The sequence below is a fragment of the Camelus dromedarius genome, chromosome 2 (assembly GCF_036321535.1).
Source record: "Camelus dromedarius isolate mCamDro1 chromosome 2, mCamDro1.pat, whole genome shotgun sequence".
NCBI classification, from domain to species: domain Eukaryota; kingdom Metazoa; phylum Chordata; class Mammalia; order Artiodactyla; family Camelidae; genus Camelus; species Camelus dromedarius.
Window position 1 is genome coordinate 122,282,976 of NC_087437.1, and position 25,328 is coordinate 122,308,303.

General features: G+C 59.0%; 1 protein-coding gene across 1 annotated transcript; it reads right to left on the minus strand.

The window, feature by feature from the left end:
• Positions 1 to 2,501: 2,501 nt before the first annotated feature.
• On the minus strand, positions 2,502 to 24,570 carry LSS (lanosterol synthase). The gene is made up of 22 exons (XM_031461083.2): positions 24,439 to 24,570; positions 23,812 to 23,977; positions 22,934 to 23,072; positions 20,892 to 21,000; positions 19,799 to 19,920; positions 18,333 to 18,429; positions 17,187 to 17,322; positions 16,831 to 16,939; positions 16,156 to 16,274; positions 14,835 to 14,932; positions 14,338 to 14,365; positions 12,702 to 12,758; positions 12,000 to 12,071; positions 11,731 to 11,781; positions 11,087 to 11,236; positions 10,272 to 10,368; positions 9,427 to 9,532; positions 7,613 to 7,678; positions 7,120 to 7,200; positions 6,327 to 6,497; positions 5,265 to 5,343; positions 2,502 to 4,740 (listed from the first exon to the last, which is right to left on the minus strand). Exons 1-22 carry the CDS (start codon positions 24,450 to 24,452, stop codon positions 4,609 to 4,611), a joined length of 2,199 nt encoding a protein of 732 aa, XP_031316943.1. The 5' UTR covers positions 24,453 to 24,570; the 3' UTR covers positions 2,502 to 4,608.
• Between the last annotated feature and the right edge of the window lie 758 nt (positions 24,571 to 25,328).

Genomic DNA, 25,328 nt, shown 5'->3' on the forward strand with positions numbered 1-25,328 from the left:
TCCAGTGCACCCCTGGGATGCACATTTGAGGAAGGAGGAGACAGTGGGTGCAGAGGGAGGCAGGCCCAGGGTGCCCCCCGACAGCTCCCACAGCCCACGGAGCTCTGGTGGACTCCGGGGAGGCCACCTGCTGACTGCACTCCCCGAAGGATCCAGGCAGCACCTCAGCCTCCTCACACGGACCACGAGCACTGAGTGTCTGGGACACTGACCGTTACTGGACCTGAGGGCCCCCAGCCAGGGCACGGGGTCGTGTGGACCAACCACACACGCAGTCCCACCAAAGTGAGACTCCAGTCCCGTTGGTGTGACCACTGTGAATCCCACCCCTACCCTTTCACTCACTACCCGTAAGGTAAACTCAGCACTGTATCCTGAGGAAGAACAGAGCCCAGAAAAGGAACAGCACGTCCTCCCTCCCCTTCAGCCCTGATACCCACCCAGGGAGGAGAAGCAGCCTCCAGGCGGAGCACAGCCCTTAGGTCCCCCAGACCAACCGCTCAGGTAGTCACCTCAGGGCAGAAATCCTCGGGTTGGCTGGCAGAGAAAGGATCCCTAAGTCCCAGCCATCCCTTCTGCATCCCGGGAGAGCGGGAATGCAGACAGCGGGAACGCGGACAGCGCCCACTGAGGAAGGCAGGCAGGGGCCTCCAGGACCCTGAGGACAAGGCCAGGGCACGCGAACGGCTCCCTCTGCTGCCTCCAACCCTCACATTTCTTTCCCACCCCAAGAAAGCCCTCTCCAGGGTCCTGCCAGCCCGGGACCTGCCAACATCCCTCCTGTTTTCTGGTCCTGATGTAATGCTCTTTTAATACACTCAATGTGCTAACAGTTTAGGCTTTTTCTATGTTCGTGAGAGAAATTGATCTGTCTCCTTTTCTGGCCATGACTTGGTCTGGTTTTGCTATCAAGGTCATAGTGACCTTATAAAGTGACTTGCAAAGGGTTCTCTCCTCCATTTTCTGGATATTTGTGTTAGACTGTTATTTCTCTTAAATGTTTGATAAATTCACCAGCAAATCCGTGTGAACCTAGAGTTTTCTTCTGGGGAATTTCTTAACTTCTAATTCAATTTCTCAAATAGATGTAAAGTTACTTAAAATTTCCATTTTCTCTCACGCCCATCTAGATAACAACTATCTTTCAAGGAGTTTGTCCACGTCATCCCCATGGTGCAAGCCTGGAATGCTGGCATCACATAGTTCACAGCTCCCTATCACCCCTCTGTGACCTCTGAGACTAATCAGTCCAGTCAAGGCGGAAGCCACACTGTGGCCATGCAGACCCAGCGTGCAGTCAGCAGGCTTTTGCAGGAGGATGTAAAGCAGAGCAGTGGGAGCCGTGGCCCCGAGGCGGGCGCAGTCTGGCCGGCTCTCTTCCGCAGGGTGGGTGGCGGTGCGCCCTTTCTCAGTCTCAACCTAAGTGGTTAGCTTTCTCACCTCCCTGACTGGAGGACTCACTTCGGTTGCACTGATCTTCTCCACCACGTCTTCTGGAGCATTTGATTTCTTTTATCCAGTGTTTCCTTCCTTCTACTTACTTCGGTTTTAAGATTCTTAAGGTGGGCACTTTGAACACCAATTTTAAACCTTACTTACAGCATTAATAACAAGGCTGTAAACATTTGTCTAAGCTCTGCTTTCGCTACATACACAAATTTTGAAGTCATGTTTTTATTTTCATTCAGGTTGAAATATTTTTTAATTTTCCTCGTGCTTCCATTTTTTACCATAGACGGCTTAGAAGTGTATCCTTTCATTTTCAAAAATTTGGGACTTTCCAAATCTTGTTACTGATTTCTAATTTAACTCCATTGTGGTCAGAGAATACACTCTGTATGGTTTCAATCCTTTTGAATTTCTTGAGACTTGTGTCATGACCCAGCACGGCCTATCTTAAGTGAACCGTCCGTGGCCGCTTGGAAAGAATGTGAGCAGTTACACAAATGTCAACCACGCAAGCTGGTTGAAGATTTTCTCTACAGTTGCTGAGACAATTATTGAAATCTCCCACTTTAACTCTCTTTAGTTCCACCAGCTTTTGCTTCATGTGTTTTGAAGCCCTGTTACTAGGCGGTCCCTGTGGAGTCCGCGGTGACCAGCGCCTGGTGGAGGGCGCTGCAAGGAGCGGCCGAGATGCCCCGTTCTTGAGACCCACCCCACAGGCAGTGGGACGGGCATCTCCTAAGCCACAGGGGCCTGTCTCACGCTGAGTTTCCCTCTCCAGTTGCCTCCTAGAAAGTCCAGCACTGTGTCTGGAGGCCGACAACAGCAAGTGAGCAAGACCCCGGCACGTACCCCGTGTCCTGACGTCCCTCCCAGCCCCACCTGACCTTCTTGCCCTCACGTCCCCTTGTCTATTTTCAACCTTAATTTCCTTTTGAAACAATGGGAATTATTAGTAATACTTTACACTGCAGATGGAGAGATGAAAATAAATCAAGCCAACCAATTAACCTACCATTAGTTGCTAAGAAACGAGAAAAATGAGGAAGCAACAGTTGACGGCATTGATTTTTTTTTTAAACACTTTTGTTGCCTGAATAAGATCAAATCACGTAACAACATCGGTTACATTCAGTAAGGAAGTGTTCTCCTTGAGGCAAGTTTCCACTGTGAGTGAAAGAACCCATACAGGCTCAGACCTCAAGTTTACATCCCGGTGAACACAGAAAAGCCAACATGGCTCCAGAGAGAATTTCCCACACGTTCAAAACCTGCTCCCCATAATCAAAAATAAAATGATTTGAATTCAAGAATCTCCACTCATTCACCCCAGGAGCGAGAACTTGATTTTTAATCAGGTCGAGGCAAATAGTTTCCCCTCAGATAACTGGAGGTGCAACTGCCCGTCTTTGAACAGCTTCTCCTGTTCCCTGAGACTCAGGGACAGTGGGCCAGCGTCCGGTGTGGTGCCTGAGGGACCGTGACCGTTTCCATGAGGAGACAACACACAAGCAGGATGGGCTTCTGCCTAAGGGACTCAACGTCCGCTTGTCAAGGTAGCCGGTCAGGTAAGTGACTTTCAATAACGTTTTCTGTATAAAAGGAGATTTTCATTTCTTTTCTGGAAACTTTGTGCTCCATCCAGGGCTCTGCCCATGGCTGGGAGCCAGCAAGGGGCAGCGGCCACTGCAAGGAGCAGACTGGTAACTCACCGTCTGCGCTGCTAGCTCCCGGGGGCTGGGGAGGCCATGGGCCAAGAGAGGACGTGCAAGAGCAACCCCCCAGGTTTCATAGGGGCCCCAGCACAGGTCCCTCAGCAGAACAGACCCCAGAGGAAGATGCCAGGGAATAGGTGGCATTCAACTCGCGCTGGCTGAGCACCCACCACGTGCCACACGGTGTGGCAGCCAGTGGAGCCAAGACAAGGCCCTGAGGACTCAGAGCAGGCAGGAGCGCCACCCTGGGGCGGGTCAGCTCAGGTGAAGGCCCTGCAGCAGGTGAACCCCAGGCAGAGACAGGGAGCTGCGGGAGTTAAGGCCACATGGTGCACGGCCTCGGAGATGGCCTGACGCTGGGGGTTCCGGGCAGGGAAGGCGGAGCAGAACAGCATCCAGAGGTCTCTCCGGCTGCCTGAGAGAGGACAGTTGGACGGGAGCATAGCCAGGGCCGCCAGACCACGTGGGGACCCTCGAGTGCACGAGAAGCAGGTGGGGGCCCTGGGGCGACATCAGGCCTAGGTCTGGCCCTCTTTGAAGCTCCTGGTGACCCCTCACAGCCATACCCCGCGAGCCCTGAGAATGTGAACCACTCATCCTCGTGGGTCAGACGCAATTCCAGAACTTGGATTTTCCATCCTAAGTCCCAAGGCCACACACGCCAAACCAGAGGGTCTAGAAGCCAGAGGGGAATTGAAGGCTTACTACCTGACAGGCAGCACCATGGAGACTGGACCCTCACGTCAGCCAGAGCACAAAGGGGGTCAGAGGCAGCCACGAGGGTGCCCTGGGGCAGTGGCCTGGGTCCAGGTGACATGCCCGCCTGGCTGTCTGCAGCAGGTGGTGAGTGATGGGCTGTCCCCGGCACACAATGGTGACCCCTGGGGTAACCATCAGACCACTAATGTCCCCCTTTGCTATGTGTGGCCTCCTGGGTGCATTTCTGTCATTACCAGACAACTGTAACCTCTGGATGTGGCAATGCTGGCGGGTGTGGGTGGGCTGGAGAGCCGGGGCAGGGCCACCCGCAGGGTCTGGCTCCCCTCTGAGCAGCCACGGTGACCAGGGCCGCCCAGCCTCTCCCCAAAGGGCTGTCTAGGGGAGGTCACGTCCCTCAGCCGGAGACTCAGAAGAGGCAGGAGACGGATGACGCCTAGCTGCTCCTCTCCCGGGAACTCAGTCATTGGTCCAGAGAGCCATCCCGGTCGCGCCCACAGCAAGGACGTGCACCACTTTACGCAGGGTCACAGCTCATCCCGTCCCTCCCTCAGCTGTTCTCAGAAATAAACCTAAAAAAGCAGTGTCTACGGCCAGCTGCCCCATCCCCGCCGCAGGCAGGTCTCAGGACTCCTGTTGAAGTGGGCAGTGTGGGGGCTGGCGCGGCCCAGCCGAGACCCCCCAACCTCGCCCAGAACTGACCAGCCCCCCAAGCCCCACAGATGTGCTCTCAAGGGTGGCCGGCGAGGGCGCTGTCGGGGTGCAGGCGGGAGAAGCGCCCGAGAGCCCAGATGGGGAAGACATTCCTGTAGCTCGTGTAGCTGATGGCGCAGGACTTGTTGAAGACCCCAGCGATGTTCTCCTGGGAGGACACAGGGAGAGAAACACGCCTCGGGTGGCTGGGCAGGTGGTCCACCCACCATCCCAGCTCTCGGACCCCATGCCTGCAGCAAGCCCTCCAGTGCGGGGCCCCATCCCCTCACAGCCACATCAACCCCAGACGCATCCAACGGCGGGTCAGGGGTCAGCCTCCTGTGACCCCGTGACCCCACGCCTGCAAAAGCAGGTAGAGGCTGCCTCCTATGCCTCGTTCTGAGTGCGGGGCGTCAGACAGAGCCCCAGGGTGTGCTGGCCCGTGGGATTCTCCCCTCCAGCTCCTCCCTGGCCCCACCAGCCCTGCCCCCAACCCAGTGCTTCATCTGCAAACAGCACAGGACCTCAAGACCCAAGCAGCATCACGGACCCACTTCCAACAGAGGCCCCTCACTGGTACTGCTTGCGTCTCTCAGATCCCCAAAGTGAGACCCTGTCTGTGAGCCCCGTGAGGACGTGGGGGCAGGTGGGGCCCGAACACACTTCATGGAGGTCATGCCGGCCCACGCATACCTGGGGCCAGTCGCCATTGGGCAGCTGTTTTCCAAGCAGACAGCTGACTCCTCTCTCCAGGGCCGCTACGTCAGGGTGCCTGGGGGAAGAGAGCGCCGAACACTCCTGCCACCACTGGATGAGACCAGCTCTGGCTGCAGACAACCCTGCATCCTCACCCTCACACAGCAAAGCACAGGAACAAAAACGTGGAATGCCGCACAAAGAGGGGCAGCCCTGAACCGCCACACCCGCTGGCCGCAGCCACACGCCGCACCCCCAGGAGGTGGGAAACGCTGCACGGTGGAGGTGAGCAGGCAGGAGGCCCGCCCACAATGGGGCCAAGCGGCCCTGCCACGCGCTGTGCTCTCCTGCCCCCCAGACACGTGTCCACCCGGCCACTGGTCCTCAGCCCTCTGCGGGCTACAGAAGCCACGTGTGCTAGTTCTCGTTCATCCAGGGCAGAGGTGGGACAACGGAAGGCTCGACGGTGTAGGAAGGAGCCCAGCAGTGGAGGCAGACTGAGGCCAGTCCCAAACCCCCTGCCCCCGGGGCCCCCAGACTCCACTGCTCCTGCTCACACTGACATGGGCCATGTTTGAGGGGATTTTAGGAAGACTTCCCAATGGTCCCAAACCCGACAGGGCAACACAAACTGAGATGCTGTGTGCACCTGCGTGTGTGTACTCCATGTGCACATGTGTGCGCACCTGCGTGCACACTTGCAGGTGTGTAGGTCCACGTGTATCTGTGTGCGCCTGCGTGTGTGTGCTGGGTGTGCACGTGCCTAAGCACATCCCTGGCCCAGCACTGGCTGTGGACACAGAGTGGCTGCAGGCGCTGCCTCACCTCGCCCTGTCGGTGGGTCCCTGCTACCCTTGCTGCCACTGTCAGGTGTCCTCTCTGCAGCACCCTCTTTGCAGGACCCACCACCTGGCCCTGGGAACCAGTCAGGGTGGCTCCGCAGGCCTTGACTCCTCCAACCCCTGCTCTCGGCCTGGCCGCCACACCTGCCACGGCTGCCGGGTTCACTGTCCCTCCTTCACCTGACCCCCGGTCAGCAACAGGTCTGGTCGCCCGTACCTGACAGCCATCAGCCCCATCAGGGCCCAACACGTGTTGTGGATCTGGGACTGGGCACTCTGCACATAGCACCGCTGCTCACAGGACTCGAAGTCCTCCCCCCAGCCTCCGTCTGCCATCTGCCGGGCCAGCAGGAAGTCGCAGGCCTGGGAGACCTCGGCACAGGCCACCCTGCAGGGCCAGGAAGACAGGAGCCACATCACCCAGGGGTCCCAGGGCCCTCTCCTCACCTTGGCCAGGCCTCCTCGGGGCACGTGGCAGGGGCACCAGGGGAAGCCCACGTCTGATGTGACGAGGCGGATACCTGCTCCCATGGTTGTTGGAGGACAGAGTGAGATGCTATGTCCGTGCAGATGGCCTCCCAGAGGGGACCACCCCCTAAACACCTACCCAGCAAACAGAGCTGGGGGAAGTGGACAGAGACAGCTTGACCCAAGGCCTCTCCCTTCTCCCAACCCAGCCCAGCCAGTGTCCTGGCCTCCGGCCCTCCTGTTCCTGCCTAGTGTGGGGTTTGCGTGTGGGGGCCAGGCCAGCTGCGGGAGGACAGAGGGCAGAGGCGCCCTCCACCACACGAGTCAGGAAGCACCTTTTACCAGACGGTGCTCCTGGCTCAGCAGCCCAGGAAAGTCCTCAGTGCAACCTGGTGGCTCATATGTTTCCAGGAACACTGACCTTATCTTACTGTTTGTAACACCCCCAAATCAAACATCGAAGAGAGAAACATGCCCAGGAGAGTGTCCTGCTGAGAAGCTCCCCTACCCCGCTCCCCCACGGGGGGAACGCCCACACTCACCCATCGTGGTATGCATGTCCCATGCAGGCGAAGGCTTCCAGCCCAAACCAGGTGCCGTAGGTGAAGCACACACCCCAGGAGCTGCCAGGAGACAAGGAGGAAACAGGGCAAAGACCACAGGCTTCTGGCACGCCCTCCAGCCCAGGGGTGAGGGCAGGGGTGCAGGTATTTTCAAGAAAGAATCCACGGGGCCTTCCACACTAAGACACACCCACCCAGCCTGGCCTCACGGATAGTTCCATGTGCTGGAACCACCAAGCAAGACGAACTGACCCAAGCCCATAGGAAAGGACGAGGAGCCACCACCACCGTCAGCCCGAGCACCTCCAGCACACTCAGCTGAACTCCTCTGAGTAACGTGCTGCGCGACCACCACCAGGGCGAAGGCCTGGTGTTCAAACTGGAGAAGGCCCACCAGGAACACGTCCAGAGGCCTCTGGGCAGTGCGAGCCCCAGCGACCCCACCACATCCGCACCCACAGGCGCCACTCACCCCTCCCAGGAGCCATCGGCCCTCTGCTTCTGCCGACAGTACTCCAGGCCCCGCTCGAGGGTCTCCCTGGAATACAGGAGGGTGACCTGATGGACACTCCATAGAGACAGCAACTCACCTACTACTCCAGTTCCGCCGCTCCACGGGCTCCCTTAGAATACGTGGAATAAACCACTCCGAGCGGAGTTGCAAGTTGAAGAGCAGTGGCTACAGGCTCGGGAGGGGAGCAAAGGGGCAGCGAGAGGAAATGCAAGAGGACAGTCGGACCTCAGGGATGAACTCACATGAGAAGCGGCCACAGACAGGCTCAGGGTCCCTGAAGACAAGGCCACTGACACAGGCTTGAGTGAAACGCACAGATGGAATTTTTTAAATAAATTAAAAATGAGGGAAAATGACACATTCAGCAGACAAAGAAAGCCCGTCATAGGTCTAACCGGTACTTATGAAAAAGGCCTGGTTTCTCTGAAAAGGCCAGAGCTGAAGGTGCGAGCACAGCCTTTAAGGTGAGCACCCACCCAACCCTGACCCGCCTCTGGGAATGCAGCCCCAGCTGGCGCCGGTGCCCCGTCTGTGACCAGCTGACCCGCAGGCTGGCTTTCCTGCAGCCACCAAAGAGGCCTGTGGGCAAGAAGCTGAGTATGGCTCCAGCCAACAGTCAGCAAGGAAAGGGGGCCCTGAGGCTGGCATTCCACAGGGGGTGGAAACCTGCCAACAAGCAATGAGCTCGGGGCAGGTCCTCGGTCGACGTTCAGACGAGGACCCAGGCCTGGCCAGTGTCGTGACTGCAACCTGGGAAAGCCCCGAGGGAGAGGCCCCCGCTCAGCCGTGCCTGGACCCCAACCCACGGTAACTGTGAGCTGACAGCCAGCGAGTCTGCGGTCATACTGCCCCTCAGCGCAGACACCAGCACTGAGGGTGAAGGCACAAGCTGGCGGCAGCTGCAGAGAAAGGAGGGGCAGCTACAGGGACAGTGCAAATTAGAAAGTGAAGAGGAAGCAAGAAAGATTCAGACAATACATTTGAAAACTTAGGTAAAACATGCAAATTGCTTATTAAATAAGAAAATTAACTTATTAAAACTGACTCAAGAATAAAGAGCCTGAACAATCCTATTCACTAACGATATGAATCCAAAATGTGAACTCTGCCCAGGAAAAGAACTCCAGGTCTTGGCGTTTTACGAGTGAACGCTACTAGATTATCAAGAGCAATCATCCTGATCTTACACAAACTCCTCTAGGAACAGAAAGGGGAAGGAACACTTTCCCCAGTCCACTCTGCGAACCCGACGTAGCCTTTCAGCAAGCAGACGAGCGCGACGTGGTGAAGACAAGACTCCAGGCTGCTCACTGATGAGCACAATGAAACCTGAACTAAACATGGGGAGACGGAACACAGCAGCGGTCTGTCAGTACTAAGTTAAGTTTGGCCAGAAGTGCAAAGGTGTTTTAACATTAGAAAAACCTAAAATAATCGTCTATAGCACTAAAGGATAAAGGAGATAATCATCTCGGTAGAGACAGAAAAGTCATCTGCTAAAATACAACACCTATTCACCACAGAGAGAAAACACAACTCAGCAAACTGTGAAGGGAAAGAACTCTGTTAACAAGAAAAGGGGTAACTACCAAAACCCTAAGGCTAACATCATTCCTAATGGAGAAGTATTAGAAACATTCTCCTTTGAGCCCCAGGGCCTAAGTGAGTGGCTCACTCCTGACGCCAAGGCTGGCGGTGTCTGAGCTCTTGGCCCCGAGCTGACGGCACCTGTGCTGAGTGACCAAGCGCCTCCCTGCCGAGGCCGCCCTTACCTGACCTCCCGGGCCCTGTGGTCCGGGAACTGTTTGTGGAAGTGCTTCAGGGCCTGCATCACAGCCGAGGTGCACTCCACGTACGTGTAGTCAATCATGATGTCCCCTGGGAAGGGAAGGGTGGATTTAGGCAGGTGAGCTTGCCCTCAACTTCCCGACTGGGCAGTCATGCAGAGTCTGCACAGCACGTCACAAGCCTGCCCATTCCCCAGGGGAGACGAGGCAGTGTCACAGCAACCAGCCACTGAGTGGGAGGGTGGCACCTTCACGGGTGGCCCGGGGCCCATCTGTGCTGCAGGACAGCCAGGTCAGTAGGGGAAGGAGCAGGGCACACAGCAGAGCTGCACTCTCTGGAAAGGCATCGACTGGACCTTGTTTGTCAATTACAGGAAAGTGATCGATGCAGACCTGGCAGGAGGGTACGAGGCACAGAGGCTACCTGCGCACGCCGCGGCAGGAGGACATGGGCAAGCGGGTTCCTGCTGTCACCTCCCTGCGAGGAGCCAGGGGCTCCGTGAGGACCTCTCAGGAGACAGGCCGGCCTCCATGGAAGAGAGCATGAAGCCAGCCCACGTTCGGGCCAGATAGCTGGTGTGAATCCTGCCAATTTCTGAGAGACGGACAGCAGCTGGGCCACCTACACCCAGGGTCAGTGCCACCCTCGGAAGCTGAGGAGCACGGAACCCCCCCGGGCCTGCGGGCTCCTGGAGCATCCGCCAACGTCTGCCAATGCGTTCGCTGACACTGCCCTCTGCTAGCGGAAAGAGCTTGGGCTGTGGAGGAGAACCCATCTCAGACACACAGGACCCCCACATCTGCGGCTGTACAGTCATCTGACTACTCACCGAAGACCTCTGAGGGGTTCAGAAGCTCCAGAAGGTGTCCCCCACGCTTGGTCTCATAGGTGGCAAACCCCCCATCGGGGTTTCTCATGCTCAGCAACTAAAACCAGAGAGGGAAGGTCCTGAGAACCTGCCCACGCACCAAGCACACACAGGAGCCCACAGACTATGACAGAGTGTTCCGGAAACATCCCAAGGCTAAGAACCAAGGGGAATAGGAAGCCGGCTTTCATGTTAAACCAAGAGCCTCGGGTGCCCAGAACAGTGGATTGCAACCTTTATCAACCAGGCACTCCGTGACCACTTGGGATCACTCTCGACACGCGCACGCTCATCACTTACAAGTCACGTGCGTGCCACGGAACTATGTGATCTCCTCTGTAAAACTTGGACAAAACCTAGACGTGCTAGGAGGGTTCTGCCCAAAACCAAACAGCTCTCCTGTTTTCATGCAACCAGTGGAGAATGCCAGCCCTCCCAAGCGAGGCCTGTGGGAGCAGCTGGGTCCATAAGCCTCCAGAACCAGAACCCCCTTGGTCAGGGATCCTGCCCCCCGCCGTCTGGCTGGCCCAGGACACCAGCTCACACCCACCAGGGAAGCCCAGGGCCCCTCCCAGAGGGTCTAGGCTCATGCCCAGCCAGGGCCTCCCGCTGGCCCTGTGCAAGTTCACTGTCTTCCATGCACAGATGCTGTCAGAGGACGTGCCCCTGCAGGCTCACACAGTCTGGTAAGGAGCTCGCCAGACAGAGCCCATGGGGAGGGGAGGGCACAGCGCCCTCAGCACCCTGTGACCAGAGCACCACCCCCACAGCCTCACCACAGCGACAGCGTCGAAGAGCTGCTCTTGTGGGATGTGCTGGGTGACAAAGGGACACTTTTCCTGCAGGAGAAGGACAGACTTCAAGGCCTCAGCGGTGCAGTCGGCGACAATCCAGCCACAGTCCAGCGTGCTGAAGCTGAAGCCACCCTGGAAAGTGCAGGGCTGTGAGTATGGGCAGAGGCCGAGAGCACGCTTGGGCCTCAGGGCCACCCGAGGCTGTGGCGCCTCCCACACCCACACAGAGCCGAGGCCCATCCACTGCGGAGGGACAGCCGCCGCCCTAGGCCACACATACGTGGACGGGTGTCCGACTCTACAAGGACTACAGCCCCTGAGCATCATGCCCTCCGGGTTCCACCACGGGACGGGCACAAGCGGCCCGCTGTGACAGCGCCCACACCTCACGCGCCACAGGAGCTGCCCTCCCTGCCTCTGCCGTCTCTCTAGCTCATGTTCTGACAACTTCTCTAACGTCCCTGTTGTGACACGTGGCGTGATGCCCACGTGGCTCAGCTACGTCTGTGCAGGTTCCTTAGTCAGGAACACCCTGGGTACGTCCATCAGAATAGGAGGCCCCAGGAGGCTGAAGAAAGCGCCTCAGAGGCGAGGCGAGGCTACCTGGGTGGCGGGCTGGCGCGTACCTTGCTCATCTGGCGGTAGTACTTCTGGTAGTCGGGGAAGTTGTGCGGGACCTGGGCAGCATCCGAGGGCACATGTGGGAAACAGGGAGGGGATGTCATCACTGAACAGACACCAGAGCAAGGAGGGGCTGGCACAGCAGGACGTGCGGGGCCCTCCAGGCGGTGCCGACTGCCCCACTGCCCCACCCTGAGTGGGCCATGCCCTGAGTGGAGAGCACAGAGGTGAGAAAGTGCCCCGCCCAGGGAAGGCATGGCTGGGCTGGTCTCACCTGGGAGACCCGGAGGTACTCGTGCGCCTTCTGCAGGCAGGACGAAAACTCAGGCCTGTGTTGTGCACCCGCCTGGAAAGGAGAAGGAAGTGAGTGGCTCACCAGCAGAGGCCTGCACGGGCGACTGGTCTCTGGACGATCCTGGCGACACCTGACCACCACTGGGGACCAGGAGCAACCCAGCCAAGTCTAGGGATGCTTGGGTTTTGCAGACAAGTCAGAAAGGTGTACTGGAGCAACGAAGCGGGCAGAAGAGATGGTCCACACCATGCCAGCCCCGGCCTGTGCCCAAAGGGTCCCTGCCTTGTCTAAGGCAGGCCCCCAACGTGGCCCAAACCACCCCCCAGGGCTCCCGAAAGTTGTGCCAACCTCATTCCCACCAGCATAAAAGCACACTCCTGTTTCTCACTAGTACGTGTTCAAGGGTACCCGTCAGAGCAGTCTGAGTTCTAAGAAGTGCCTGGAGCCCCCCCCACCCACCTAGAAGCCCCACATCATCTCCTCGGGAGCAGCCCTCACAAGGCTCCCTGCTCCTGAAGCCTTCATGCCAGGCCCCTCCCAGAGCGGCCAGGCAAAGCCACTGCCTCAGACCCCAGCTGAGCGAAGGGTCAGGGCCAGCAGGTGCCATGCCCAGCAAGGCGCAGGAATGGACACACAGAAAGGGCAGTTGGAGGCTGGAAAATGGGGGACAGAGCCACATACCTCCAGCAGAGCCTGGATGGCGAACGCGGTGTCCCAGACCTGGGAGCCATTGGTGCCCTGCAGAGAGGACAGCATTACCCAGCCGCAGCATTGCCCCCACCCACCCCCCACCTCCTGGATCCGACGGGCGCCTAGAGAGCCAAGCAAGAGTCTCAGGGCTTCCACCAGCTCCTGCAAAGAGGTAGGAGCCCAGCTGACTCCTGACCCGAGGCTCTGGGCCCTGCAGCCCTAAAGCCCACGAGGGCCTGAGAGGGACTGGTCCTAAAGGTGGACATGGACAGGAGCCCCACCTGCCTTCAGCAAGCCAGCAGCTGGGACAGGGCTTTCTCAGAGCACTACCAGGATTTGGATGACCACTTCCCATGGCCTCCACTGCTTGCCCATTGCTTTATGGATAATGGCGCAGGGTGAGCAGGATGGTGACAGGCATGTGGGTAATGGGGTGAGCAGGATGGTGACAGACATGTGGGTAATGGGGAGGGGAGGCTACACGGACATCGCGGCTTTGCAGGACGATGTGTGGCAAGAACACAGAGCCAGGACAGCCGCCGGGCCAAAGGAAATCTGAACTAGATCAAGCCTCAGGGCCTAACACCAGTTCGCAGAAAATACAGGGCACAGAGCAGGCGGGCACTCTAGGGACAAATCACCCCAGAGAGAACACTCAGGAAACTGTTGAACAAGGCAACTTCAAGGTTCAGACTCTCAGATGGAATCCTGATACCAGCGATCCCACAGCGAAACCCCACTGAGCTCCATGGGGCTGGCACAGAGGTTTTGTAAGAGCCAGAAGTCCCGTGGGCTCCAGCGCCGGAATGTCAGAGGGGACGTGGGGCCACTCAGGGGCCCGTCACCCTCTTCCACTTTGAGTTTTTTGGGAACCATTCATGCAAGACTGGCAGCGTAGGGGTCAGAGAGCTGGGCGTGGGGCTTGAGGCACATCTGGTAAGTGCACAGGGTGGGGCAGGGGTGGTGCTGGGCCAACGTGTGCCCATCCCAAAGGGCCCAGAGGCCAGTGTGACCCAAGAGCGTTGCTGGAGGAGCCACATTTCCACAGAGTGACAGCAGACAGCCCCGAGGGGGCCCTACAGCTCCCAGGCCCCTGCAGCCAGTACAGGACCAGGTTAGCCCAGGCTGCCCTGGGACCCAGCAGCCCCACGCCCAGGCCCCAAGCACAGGAAATAAGCCAGGGGAACACCACCTACAATAACCAGACCACCGAACCAGCCAAACAGCACGGAACGGTGGCCTGGTATGCCAGGGAAGGGTATACCCAGAGTGCGTCTCAGGACCCTGAAGGGGCAGCTCTGCAGGTGCTCAGCTAAGGGCAGCTGGGAGCGCGGGCTCTCCTGACAGGACCCAGCTGCTGTCCTGCCCCCATCGGCCAGACCCAGCATGCGAGCTTTGAGATCAGCTGTCCAGCAGCAGTCAGGCTGGCAGAGCCTGTCTGCATCCCGCTGGATGGCACACATCCAGGGGACAGCCAGGGGCCGCCAGATGCAGGACCAGGTGGGAACTGCGGCGCTCACCTCGCGCTGACAAAACTAGTCAGGAGGAGTGACTTGGGGATCTTAACAAATCTGAAAGGCAGGAATGGTCGCAAGGAAGCCAGTAGCTAAGGCCCCACAGCCCTCACCTGCATTTTCATGCCGTCGAGGCCCAGCCTGTTAAGAGAGGCATCCAGGTCAGGGAGTACAGGGCACAGAGCTGGAGGTCAAGGTGGCCCAGAGCCCCGGTCCAGAGAGCAACTCACTCGCTCAGCAGGGGCGACGGGACAGCTCCCAACCCCACCCAGCTATGAGGGGCCACCAGAGGAAGAGGGCCGCCCTTGAACACAGGACCCTGTGGGACACTGGGCCGTGCCTACCCTCCGTGGTCGCCTGCAACAAGGGGCCCCACTCTTGGGTACCACCCACGACTGACCAGTTCTCCTGGTCAACAAGGCCCTCCTGACACGCCACCCAAGGCTTCCTACTCTACCTTCCGGAACTACCTGAAGTTTCCAAGCTTCCACAAACCCTCAAACTCCTGGTCCCAAGTGTTACTCCAGGTGCGTGGCACCCTTACCAGGAAGCCACACTGTGGGATCACGCCTGGCCTTCCCTCAGCCCCGCCCTTGCCCGCCGTGCTTACCAGAGGTAATCAGGAATCCTGGAGACGTGCTCCTGGAAGGCAGTGGAAACCGGCCCGTCCACGTACCAGCGCACGAGCATGTTGATGGTTTTCGAGATCTGGAGGAGACACAGCCTGGTCAGGCTCTGCTCCATGCCTGCAGGGGTTCCTGGGCTGGAGGGCCACAGCCCGACCCCACGAGGCTGCAGCACAGCCTGGCTCCCGGCCACTTTCCCAAGCACTTGCTGCTTCCAGGCCCCAAGATGGAGAGATCGGGCTGCAGCCCTGCCCCGGGAAAGGGGCCAAGGCACATGTGCGGTGGAGGAAGGAGGCAGGGTGACTCACAGAGGTGACGTGAGCAGAGCCAGCCACCAGGTAATGGGCAAGGCGGGGATCCCGAGCGGGCACCTAGGGTGTGGTGCGTCTTGAGCTACCTTAGATAACTCAGGGGGCCAAGGACAGGGCTGTCTGAGGGGCACAGCAGGGACTCAGAGACGAGACCTGTGCGGCAGGGTCTGCGTGGTCAGAGCAGACAGTCTAGAGGCCCAGACGTCCCCCACTGGGGTCTCATCAGTCAAAACCCCATTAAGATTCATTTGTAACTTGCTTTACACAGCATTAAGTCAGAGCCCACACAGAACCCGCTGTTGCTGACTGACAGGGAAACAACGAGCCACTCCAGTGGGGCAGTTGTGGTTTATAGCCCCTGGGGTCCCACATGGCCTGGAAAACGCCTGGGAGCAGGGCCGGGCTGGGGCTCGTGGACAGAGCCCCCTGGGCTCAGAGAACCCATGGGCAGACCCAGCATAGCACCACCGTCACAGCCCGCCCACAGGCTCACAACCACCCTGCCTCTGGCACCCACCACCCCGGGGCTGCGGCCAGCCTCCCCAACCCTGCGCTGGCCGCTGGGGTGCATGGCCCCACGAGGCAAAGCCAGATCAGGGGCCCAGAGGCTCAGAGAAGCAAGGGTCCCGAGTCACCAGGCTGGGCAGGAACCAGGAATGGAATGCAAGCACCCTGGCACTCCAACCCCCGTAGAAGGGCAAGCAGTGGTTTACTAGAGGTGGGGGGGCCAAGGGCGGAAAAGCAGTCCTCCCCGCTGGAGGCAGCAGTCCAGACACACGGGGTGGTAGGTATGGAAGGGAGGGCCAAGCAAAGGAGTCTGTGGGATCAGAGGCCCAAGTAGACCCACGTGCCAAATAAAGGACTGGCAGCCTCAAGTGGGAGACCTCACACCCGTGAGACCCCCTCCCAGCTCCACGGACACAGGCCTCTGGGCCACCCGCCCCAGTCCTCCCCCAACCCCAGCCCAGACCCCTAGTGGGGGTGGGGCACTGACCGGGCCAATGCTGAGGCACTTGGTGAAGCGGTCGTCGGCCGCAATGTGCTCGTACAGCTTCTGGATGGCCCGCTGCCGCAGGCTGGCACTGTGGTGGCACTCATACAGGTTTAGGAATGCTGCGGGGGGCAAGGGCATCAGGGGGTGCCAGACATGGAGGGCCTCCCGGCCTCCGCCCAGCCCCGGCACAGGCGCCCCTCGATGGGCAGTCTTTGGGCCCCCCCTCCAGTCCTCCCACCAACCCTCTTGCCCCACTGCAGCAGGTGGAGGGCAGGCTCCTGACTGAAACCAGGCAGGGCCCCAGCTCCCACCCCAGAGCCTGTCTGCAGAATGAGTGAGGGAATGAACGCACCCACGCGGGAGGGAACACGACCCCCGGCCGGCCACTCTGAGCAGCCAAGAGGTCCCGTGGGAGACAGGCCTGGACTGGGCCTCGTGGGGTTCTGCCCCTTCCCCCCGACAGAGATGGGACCACAGGCCCCTCAAGGCCCTGGGCTCTGAATCCTCTGTCCAGGAGCCGGAGCCCTAGGCAGGTCCACTGGACACGAGGTGCACACAGCTGGCCCCGTCCCCGCAGGACCCAGACACCAGGACAGTGAGAAGAGTGGAGGGGGCTCATCGTGGGCCAGTGTCCCTCCGCTCTTCCTGGCACTCTGGTGTCCTGGAGGCACCCACCATACAGTACGTGGAGCAGCCAGCTGTGCGGTGTGTACAGCTCGTCGGGGGCCACGCTGTTCCTGTGCGCCGGCCAATTGATGCAGCCATAGTCCTCCACGTAGAGCTCCTAGGGGGTGGGCAGCGTCTCAGACCCAGACCTCCCTCCCCCTCCCCTTTCCCAGGGCAGGCCCTCATGAGCACACTACACCCCAAATCCCATCCCAGGGCTGCTTCCACAGATGCCCTGCAGCCCACCCCACCCCACAAGCCCCTGAACCGTTGTCCGTTGTGTGGGGGCAGGAGTGGAGGCTCTACCACAGGGTTCTCAGCTCTGAGGGGCCCCTAGGCCAGTGGGCATGCACAGTCAGGCTCACCTGGCGGAGGCTCTGGACCAGCGGGTCCTCCTCGGCGCTCAGCCGGGTGCCATAGCAATAGGCCATGGGCAGGTAGACCTGTCGGCAGTGGCACCAGAGCTTGGAGGGGTGCACAGGCATCCACTCAGGAAACAGCCTGGGGGGGGGGGGCAGTGTGTCAGCAGGGGCCCCGGCCCCCTATTGCAGCCCAGGGCCCTTTCAAGTGTGGACACAGGGGTGCTGCTGTCTCTAGAGCAAGTGGGCACAGCCGCCGGCACCTCACAGCCATGCTCCTGAGGGGCCCTGCCCCTAACAGGCAGGTCTGCCCAACAGACTGGCCCTCGGCCCTTCATCAGGTCCCTGCTGTCATCTCCTGATGGGCCCCTTCCTCTCACACCTCTGCACCACCAAATTCATCTAACGCGAGGCCCGCACCCGCCCTGACCGCTTCCTGGGGGCCCAATCCTGCGGACAGCGCTCCAGGGATCTCCCCCCCTCGAGGTGATGCTGGGCACTTATATGTACGTGACGTTTTCTGGAGAGACGTCCGCAGCCTTCATTAGATACTCACAAAATGTTTAAAAATGCTGGTTTACGGGTGTCACACAACACGGAACTGGTGTTGATTTTGCTAAGTATTTAAACAATACTGTGGTTTTGCTGAAAGGAGCGCTCTCATCTTTTAGAGATGCACACTGACATGCTCACAGGGGAGCAGAGGTCCGGGATTAACAACACTCACCCACAAGCCTGACGGGGACAGGAGGCCAGTGCGGCACCCCGTGCGGGGCAGTGAGGGCGGTGCCACTGTCACTTCACTCTACTCCTACAGGCGCTCCAATAGCCCACAACAGCACAACACGGTCAGTCACCCGTGCAACAAGGCCAGCGCCCCACTCCCCACCCAGCAGTCCCGAAGTCAGCCTGGCAGGCCCCTGCCCCAGGCCCAGCCCACAGCACCCCCTCCCTCCCGTCCCCGGGGAGCACCCTTCCAATGTCTGTGGGACTCAGCCGAGCGAGGGCCCGCCCGGATTCTGACGCCAGCCCACTGCAGAGAATGGACAGTCCCTTATCTGGCCAACAGGCAGCAAGTGACCCAGGGCTGCGTCACCCTACTCATCAGACTGTGGCGACAGGCCACCAAATCAACTGTAGAGGGAAGCATACCACATTTCTGGAAACAGGGTGTTGAGGCCTTCCCAGCTGTACACGTTCAGGACAGCCAGCCAGAACTTCCCCCAGGAGGGGATGAACACAGCACCACCTGGGGGGAGAGACCAGGCCCCCGTCACATCTCTGGCTGTTAAGGTTAGACCCTCAGGAATCACGCACACCCCTCCGGAAGGCAGGCCACTAAGGCTCCTCTCCCTGTCATGAGAAGCAGGTTCCAGAACTGCTCAGGACCGAGGCCACCAGTGGAACCAACAGCTGCCCCAGGACAGGTGCATCCAGCCCCTCCCCCCGGGAAAGAGCGCAGGCAGGGAGCAACCTGGGAAGGGGAGTGACCTAGATGCACAGGGCAGCCCGCGTCCATGTGAGCTGGGGGTCAGTGATGAGGGGAGGTGAGTGGAGCCCTCGGCCTTCTCCCTCCTGGGGCCCCGCCTTGTCGCCCCCATCTGTGCTAACCCCACGTGGCACAGTCTGGATTTCAATGCAGCTGTGGGGACACGTGTGGAGCCACCCCAGAAGCACCCATCCCAGGCACAGAAAAACTGTCCTGGATGTGCTTCAGCAGGAGGCCTCAGCCCAAACGTAGGTGTGCAGAAGTCAGAGACCCACAAAGCTACTGGGCAAGTGTGGCCAGAAGACACTCCTTCACAGGCAGGGAACCAGAAAGCAGCACCGATACCCCGTAGCAGGGAGCCCAGAAGCTAACGATGAATCCATTACAAGAGCAACATTTGTGTGGAGAAGCCAGGCTGTCATCAGAGAGCACAAGGGAGGTGTTGCCAGCCTGGAAGACCAGGAAAAGTGACACCCAGCGTGAAGGCTGGACAGGAGTTCCTGAGGCAGCGGGATGCGGTGGAAGGCAGGATGTCCCAGGTGGACAAAGCGGTGCACGCAGAGCCCAGAGGCAGGAAGGGGCTTCAAGGTGCTGACGGAAGCCCCTGCGTGTGAGCAGAGCAGGGAGGACGAGCAGATCGAGGAGTGTGCCTGAGAGGTGGGTGGGCAAGACTGCGCCAGGCTCTGCAGAGCAGCAGTGAATGCTCCAGGGGCAGCAGGAGACACGGGGCCTCCCTGGGATGAGGGGAGAGGAGCCACCCCCTTGAAACCCTGCCGGGCACACAGCAGACCGAGGCTGGAGGGTGCAAGCGGAGCGCTACTGTCTCCTGCCACTCCTGCGCGGCTGGGCGGCCCTGCCAGGACACCCCCGAGCAGTGCACAAGCCGCTGCCCTGAGCCCACGCCGCCGAGTAAAACAGGCAGAATTATGTGCTCCCTCCTTAATCTGCTTTTTAAAAAGGCACTGGAGAGGTCAGACAGTTTCTACCTACTTCTGCTTTGATGCATTCCTGGCTCACGTGTTTTGCCGTGTTTGAAGTGGAGGTGCACCTGCCTACTTCCCATGTGCAAGCACTCGCTGTGCTGACGTAACATGAACTCTTTACGGAGCACGTGCCGTGCAGGGTGTACCTTTCTGGTGAAGAATGTTCCGGGCTCGTACCAGGTCAGGATCGTCAGGCCCAAATCCCAGAATTCTCAGAGACACATAGTTGAGTGCAGTCCCAAACACCGTGGACTTGTCTTCAATGTGCCTATGGGAGCAGGAGATAGGTGAGAAAATGGCATCTTCCATTACTTTCAGTGAAATTTCCTCAAAAAATCAAGAATGGAATAACAAGAACACCCAGAACAGTCAGTCTCCAGCAAGAGTTCCTGCACCTCCCATGACAGCTGAACAGTCCCAAAATCACCCTGCAGGACCTGACCGCCTCCTCTGTTTACTTCCCACCCCTGAATCCCACGACCAGGCCCAAGGCAGTGACCCGACCGCAGACCACACATGACCAGGGCCCACGGAGCATACTCCAGGGGCAGCATGCTAGAGGAGGCGAAGGCACTGGTGAGATCTTGAGGCTGTCCCAGGACCCACAGGCCAGAGAGCTGGGACCTGAAGTTCGAGGTGCCCATGAGCCCATACAGGAGGCCAGCAGAGCTGCGCTGTCCTCCCAGGATTCTGTAACAAAGGCTGGCAGTGTGGCTATAGCCAACCCAGGAGGGGCCCAAGTCCTCACTGCAGGATGAGAGGCACCAGGGCCCACCGCCACCAGGAGGGCAGGTGGCTGACCACCTGGGGAGAGGCCCTGCTCCCAGAGCGAGCACACCACAGAAAGGCAGGCCGAAAGGCGGGGAGAACCGCCCGGCTCCCCCTCTACCTGCTGCCGTCCCAGAGTGGAAAAGTTTTCTTCTGCCTCAGTGATGACAACCAGATGGTTTTCACTGTGGTATGTGGGTCTCAAGAGTTTCTCAATCAGTCATGAAACCCATTACAACACAAGCTGGGAAACCAAGGCCCAGGGTGTGAACAGCCCTGCTCTGAGACCCCCAGGGAAACCCAGGCCCAGTTTGCACACAGCCTCCAGCCTACTTCCTTCCTGCCAGGCTCTCCCTCTGACCCCAGGCCCACAGACAGTCACCCTATCCCTCAACAGGTGCAACCCCTACATAAGACCACGTGTGCACATGCATGTACACACGTGCAGTGATGCCAGGCTGGCAGACTCACAGGCCCCAGCCGCCATCCGGGAGCTGCACAGACCGCAGGTACCGTGCCATCTCTTCCCTGTATCCGGCTGGCAGAGGAATTCGCGCCACATAGCACGTGATCAGGAGGCCTGTGTGGCAGAAAAGACGTTCCTCACTGGGAGCAGGTACTCAGCACTGCCAAGCCCAGGCCCCTTTCCTCCCGAGAAGAACCCCATGCAACAAGGAACTATTGGCTAGGGTCTCCTTCGCAAGGAAACGAGCCTGGGAAGGCTACTCTTCCCGGCCCTCTCGGGGACCTTGGGACTGTGGCCTCATGGAGCAGCAGCAACAGCACAGGTACTTGCACCACATGGGGCGGGCATAGCCCACTCGGACACTCCAGGTCCCGTGCTACTGACACACCTTCTGGGAATGGGGTAACATTTACTTGCTTAATTGTACATATCCTGTTTTATTAAATTTTTTAATAGCACATGTTCCTTTGCAAAAAGGGAAGATGGACAACAATAAATATTACCCACAAAGAAAATTCTGTTCCCAGCCTGGCCCTCCTGAGCATGGTGCTCACAGGCCAACCCCCATCCCTCCACCCTACCCCTGGCATCGGCTCTATCAGCCAATGCCCATGGCACCCAGCATAGGGAGTCTCAGGCAGGCCCCGGCCACAACGCACGCCATAGAACAGATGCCTGACTCAGAGGCATGAGAAGCCCCGGTGGACACACCCACCCAAGAAGGGCAGATAGATGCGAAGATGCCACAGAAATTCACAGAAAACGGCTCATCTCCCTTCATAACAGGTCTGATACTGTCAAGACAGGGAAACACACAGGCAGGAAGCAGAGCCAGGGTCTTCCCCATTTCACAGGCCAGGAAACTGAAGCACAGCTTCTAAAATGTGGGGCTGGAGCTAGAGCCTAGGAGGTCCAACCACAGAATCAGTGATCACCACAGTGATACTCAAAGTCACACGGGCCACGCAGAATCCTGACCTCCACAGGCATTTTCCAAATTAAAGCAGGAAAAGACCACGCAAACCTCAGCCAGCCACAGAAGACCTCTGGTATGGCACTCCCAAACAGGCCACTGTCAACTTGAGAAAGATGGTCTGTCCAGAGTCCAGAGGGAGAGAGGAAAGCCCCAGCCTGCAGGGTGCGAGCAGGGCAGCAGGCAGAGCCCAGAGCTGCAGTAGCAAGCACAAGCCAACGCAGCCTCCCCATGACCAATCGCCCACAGAGGGCCTGGTGCTGCGCACGTGTGACCACATCCAATTCTCAACACCCCCACATCACAGATGGGGCAACCGAGGCATGGTGAAGTCCTGTCACCTTGCTCAGGGGCAGAGCAAGCCAATGCAGTCACTGACTCCCCAGGAAGATCCCTGGGGACAGTCTCAACAGGCTCCAGAGGGGGCCAAGGTAAGAAAGAGCCCAGTGACTTGCCCCCAAGGACAAGCCCATGGGTCCCCGGACAGGAAGGCACAAAGCTATACAGTCCAGGAGGCAGCAGGGCTTGGAGTCAAAGAGGTGACAGACTCCCAGTGCTGCTCCCACTAAGGGAAAAGGTCCTTTTGCATAAACTCATGGAAGAGAGTTTCCCATATTACAAAACTGAGCATTTCTTTAGAAAAACATTCCCAGAATGCAAAACAGTCTTGTCTAGCCAAACCAGTTCTGTACCCAGGAGGCCCAACCGCAAGCCTCCTACAACTCACCAGCCTGCACCTACAGCTCCCATCTGAGCTCTTCCAGCCACCCCTTCAGGTGAGCTCCCTCATACAGGCTGCCCACACAGGACTTAAAGATCCCCATCCACCACCCTGAGCACCTCCAGGACCCTTTGCTTCCTTTTTCAGGACACTAGCTAGCTGTGCCTTCCACTCCCATCCCCCGGCACCAACACCAGGACAATCTGCCCAGCCCTTTTCTGTGTGAGCTGGTTTTTTACCTGTTCACTCATTCACACCACAAACATTCACCAAGGGCCTGAACCAGATCAAGCCAGGACCCCAAGTATGCCCCAAGGTGGCCTTACCCACAGGTCACAACAGCACCCTCCTACCTGGCAGGAGAAAGAGCGGGCCACCGTAATCACCTGCCCAGTGCCCATCCTCAGCCTGCAGCCCAGCGAAAAATGTCATCCCATTCAGAGCCCCCTCACAGGCGGTGTGGGCTTTGGGCAACTCCTTAAAGTAACTCCTCTGCAAAGGAGAGAAGAGATGAGAGCTGAGGGGTTTGCGGCTGCGTCAGAGAAGCCTTCAGCACTTACAGCCCAAGTCAAAGTAACAAATCTGAACCACTTTGAAAGTTTCAGCTGTTTCAATCAAAAGTCTGAAACTCTGATGATGGTACTGCCACTTCAGCAAGTGAAAGAATGGCTCTACACTCTCATGGCTTTGTTTTCCAGTCACACATTTGCAAATTTCTTCACAACTTCTCCGAGACATCTTAAGTAAACCACATGTCCAAGAGTGTGGGGTGGGGCACTGGTGCCCATCCAGACCTGGAACTCAGGCCTCTCTAGGAAAGGGACCAAGGGATGGCACAGTGACAGGGAGATCCCATTTGTACATGCTACTCTCTGACTAACTGAATTTCTCATACGAAATTCACTGGATCAAAAACTTCTTTTTCTGCATAAAAACAAAGTTAGAGCAGCTTCTTACACACAGCTTAGTAATAAAGGGATTGAAGCGAAGGGGTTCATTCAATTCATGCTCTATCTTTACCCCAATTGACTCCTGCAGGAACCAGCTTTGGTGGCAAGTGACACAGGTACACATTACACGTCCCTTCTTTTTTAACAAAGGGGAAAAACCACCCTTCACATCTAGCTGTTCATAGCTCTGTGTTGGTTCTTGGTGCTTGTAGCAAGAAGGGAGAGGCAGGTTTCTGGTCGTGTCCCAGACACTGCAGGGGAGGGGCAGAATCCACACTCACGGTGTCCAGTCCCACGAGGTGAGCTTCCAGCCCAGTCTGCCCTCGGCCGGGGCTCTCTTCTGGGAAATACGCCCACGTCTGCCTTCCCTTCTCATTGCTGAGTCGCCAGCGGCTGAGGTCGGTGGCCGGCTCTGTCTTATAGGGGCCCCCTCTTCGGCGCAGACACCTGAAAACGATCAGGCTCAAGTGAGTAACCACCCTTCCTGCTCGCTGGGTCAGAGGCCAGGGCGCAACGAACTTAGCGTTTCACTTCAACAACCTACAAGCAGACACGATTCCTCTAACTGCAAAATAAACCCGCCTGGCGCGCTTCTGCGTCCAGTTAACACCGCGCCACTATTTCTCCGGCAGTGGAGGCACCTGCCTCCGGGATCCCCGTCCCCCGCCCCAACGGGCTCTCCTCAGCCCGGCCCCAAGCGGCCCCAAGCGGCCCCAAGCGGCCTCAGGTGACACCGCCGAAGGACAGCCGGCCCCCACCGCCCCCCAGGGCCCGTGTGCCGCACAGAAGGTGGGCGAGGCCGGACGGCGCAGCAGCCTCGCGGGAAGCCTCCGAGCTGCCGAGCCCCCTCCTCAGCGCCCCCGACCGCGCCCTCCCTTCGCGCGGGGTCGCGGCGCGCGGGCACTCACGTGCCCTCCGTCATGACCACCGCCGCGCTCCGGGTTCCTCGCCGCCTGTACCGGGACCTGTACCGCCGCTGGCCCGACACCGAGCGCACTGCGCAGGCGCGCGCCTCGGCCGACACCAGAGCGCGATGGGCAGATGCCCGCGCGGCCAATCAGAACGCCGAGCCCGGCCACCTCAGAGGCGGAGCGCGCCGCGCCCCCGAGCGGGAGGCGGGGCCAGTGTTGGTGGGCGGTGCTTGGGTGGGGCCTGGGTGGTCTGGGGCGAGGCCTGGGCCTGAGGGCGGGGCGGGGCGGGGCGGGGCTTGGCGGCTGGGCGAGGCCAGGAGGAGCGCGACTTCCAGTCGCGCCAGACGCGGTAGTCCGTCAGCCCCGAGCTACCTATGGAGCAAAGTTTCAGGGCGAGGCCACCAAGGGGCTCCTGAGGAAGACTGGCCCTTGAGGAGGGTCCCTCCCAAGGCCAGAAGGCAGGGGGTCTGGAGAGCAGCAAGTTCCCTTGAAGAAGAGCCAGAGACTGGCGGCTCTGGGTGAGTGTGACGGGAGACTTGGCAGCGAGAGGGGAAGGCCTGGGGGATAAGGGGCTCTTGGGGGGCACCTGAGAGGAAGTGAGGCAGAGAGATGACGGGAGGGCGGCTAACAGGAGGGGAGGTGACAGGAGAGGGGCTGACAGGAGAGGAGGTGACAGGTGAGGAGGTGACAGGGGAGATGACAGGAGAGAGGGTGACAGGAGGGGAGGTGACAGGAGAGGGGCTGACAGGAGGGGAGGTGACAGGAGAGGGGCTGACAGGAGGGGAGGTGATAGGAGGGGAGATGACAGGAGAGGGGCTGACAGGAGAGGTGACAGATGAGGTGACAGGTGAGGTGACAGGAGGGGAGATGACAGGAGAGGGTGACAG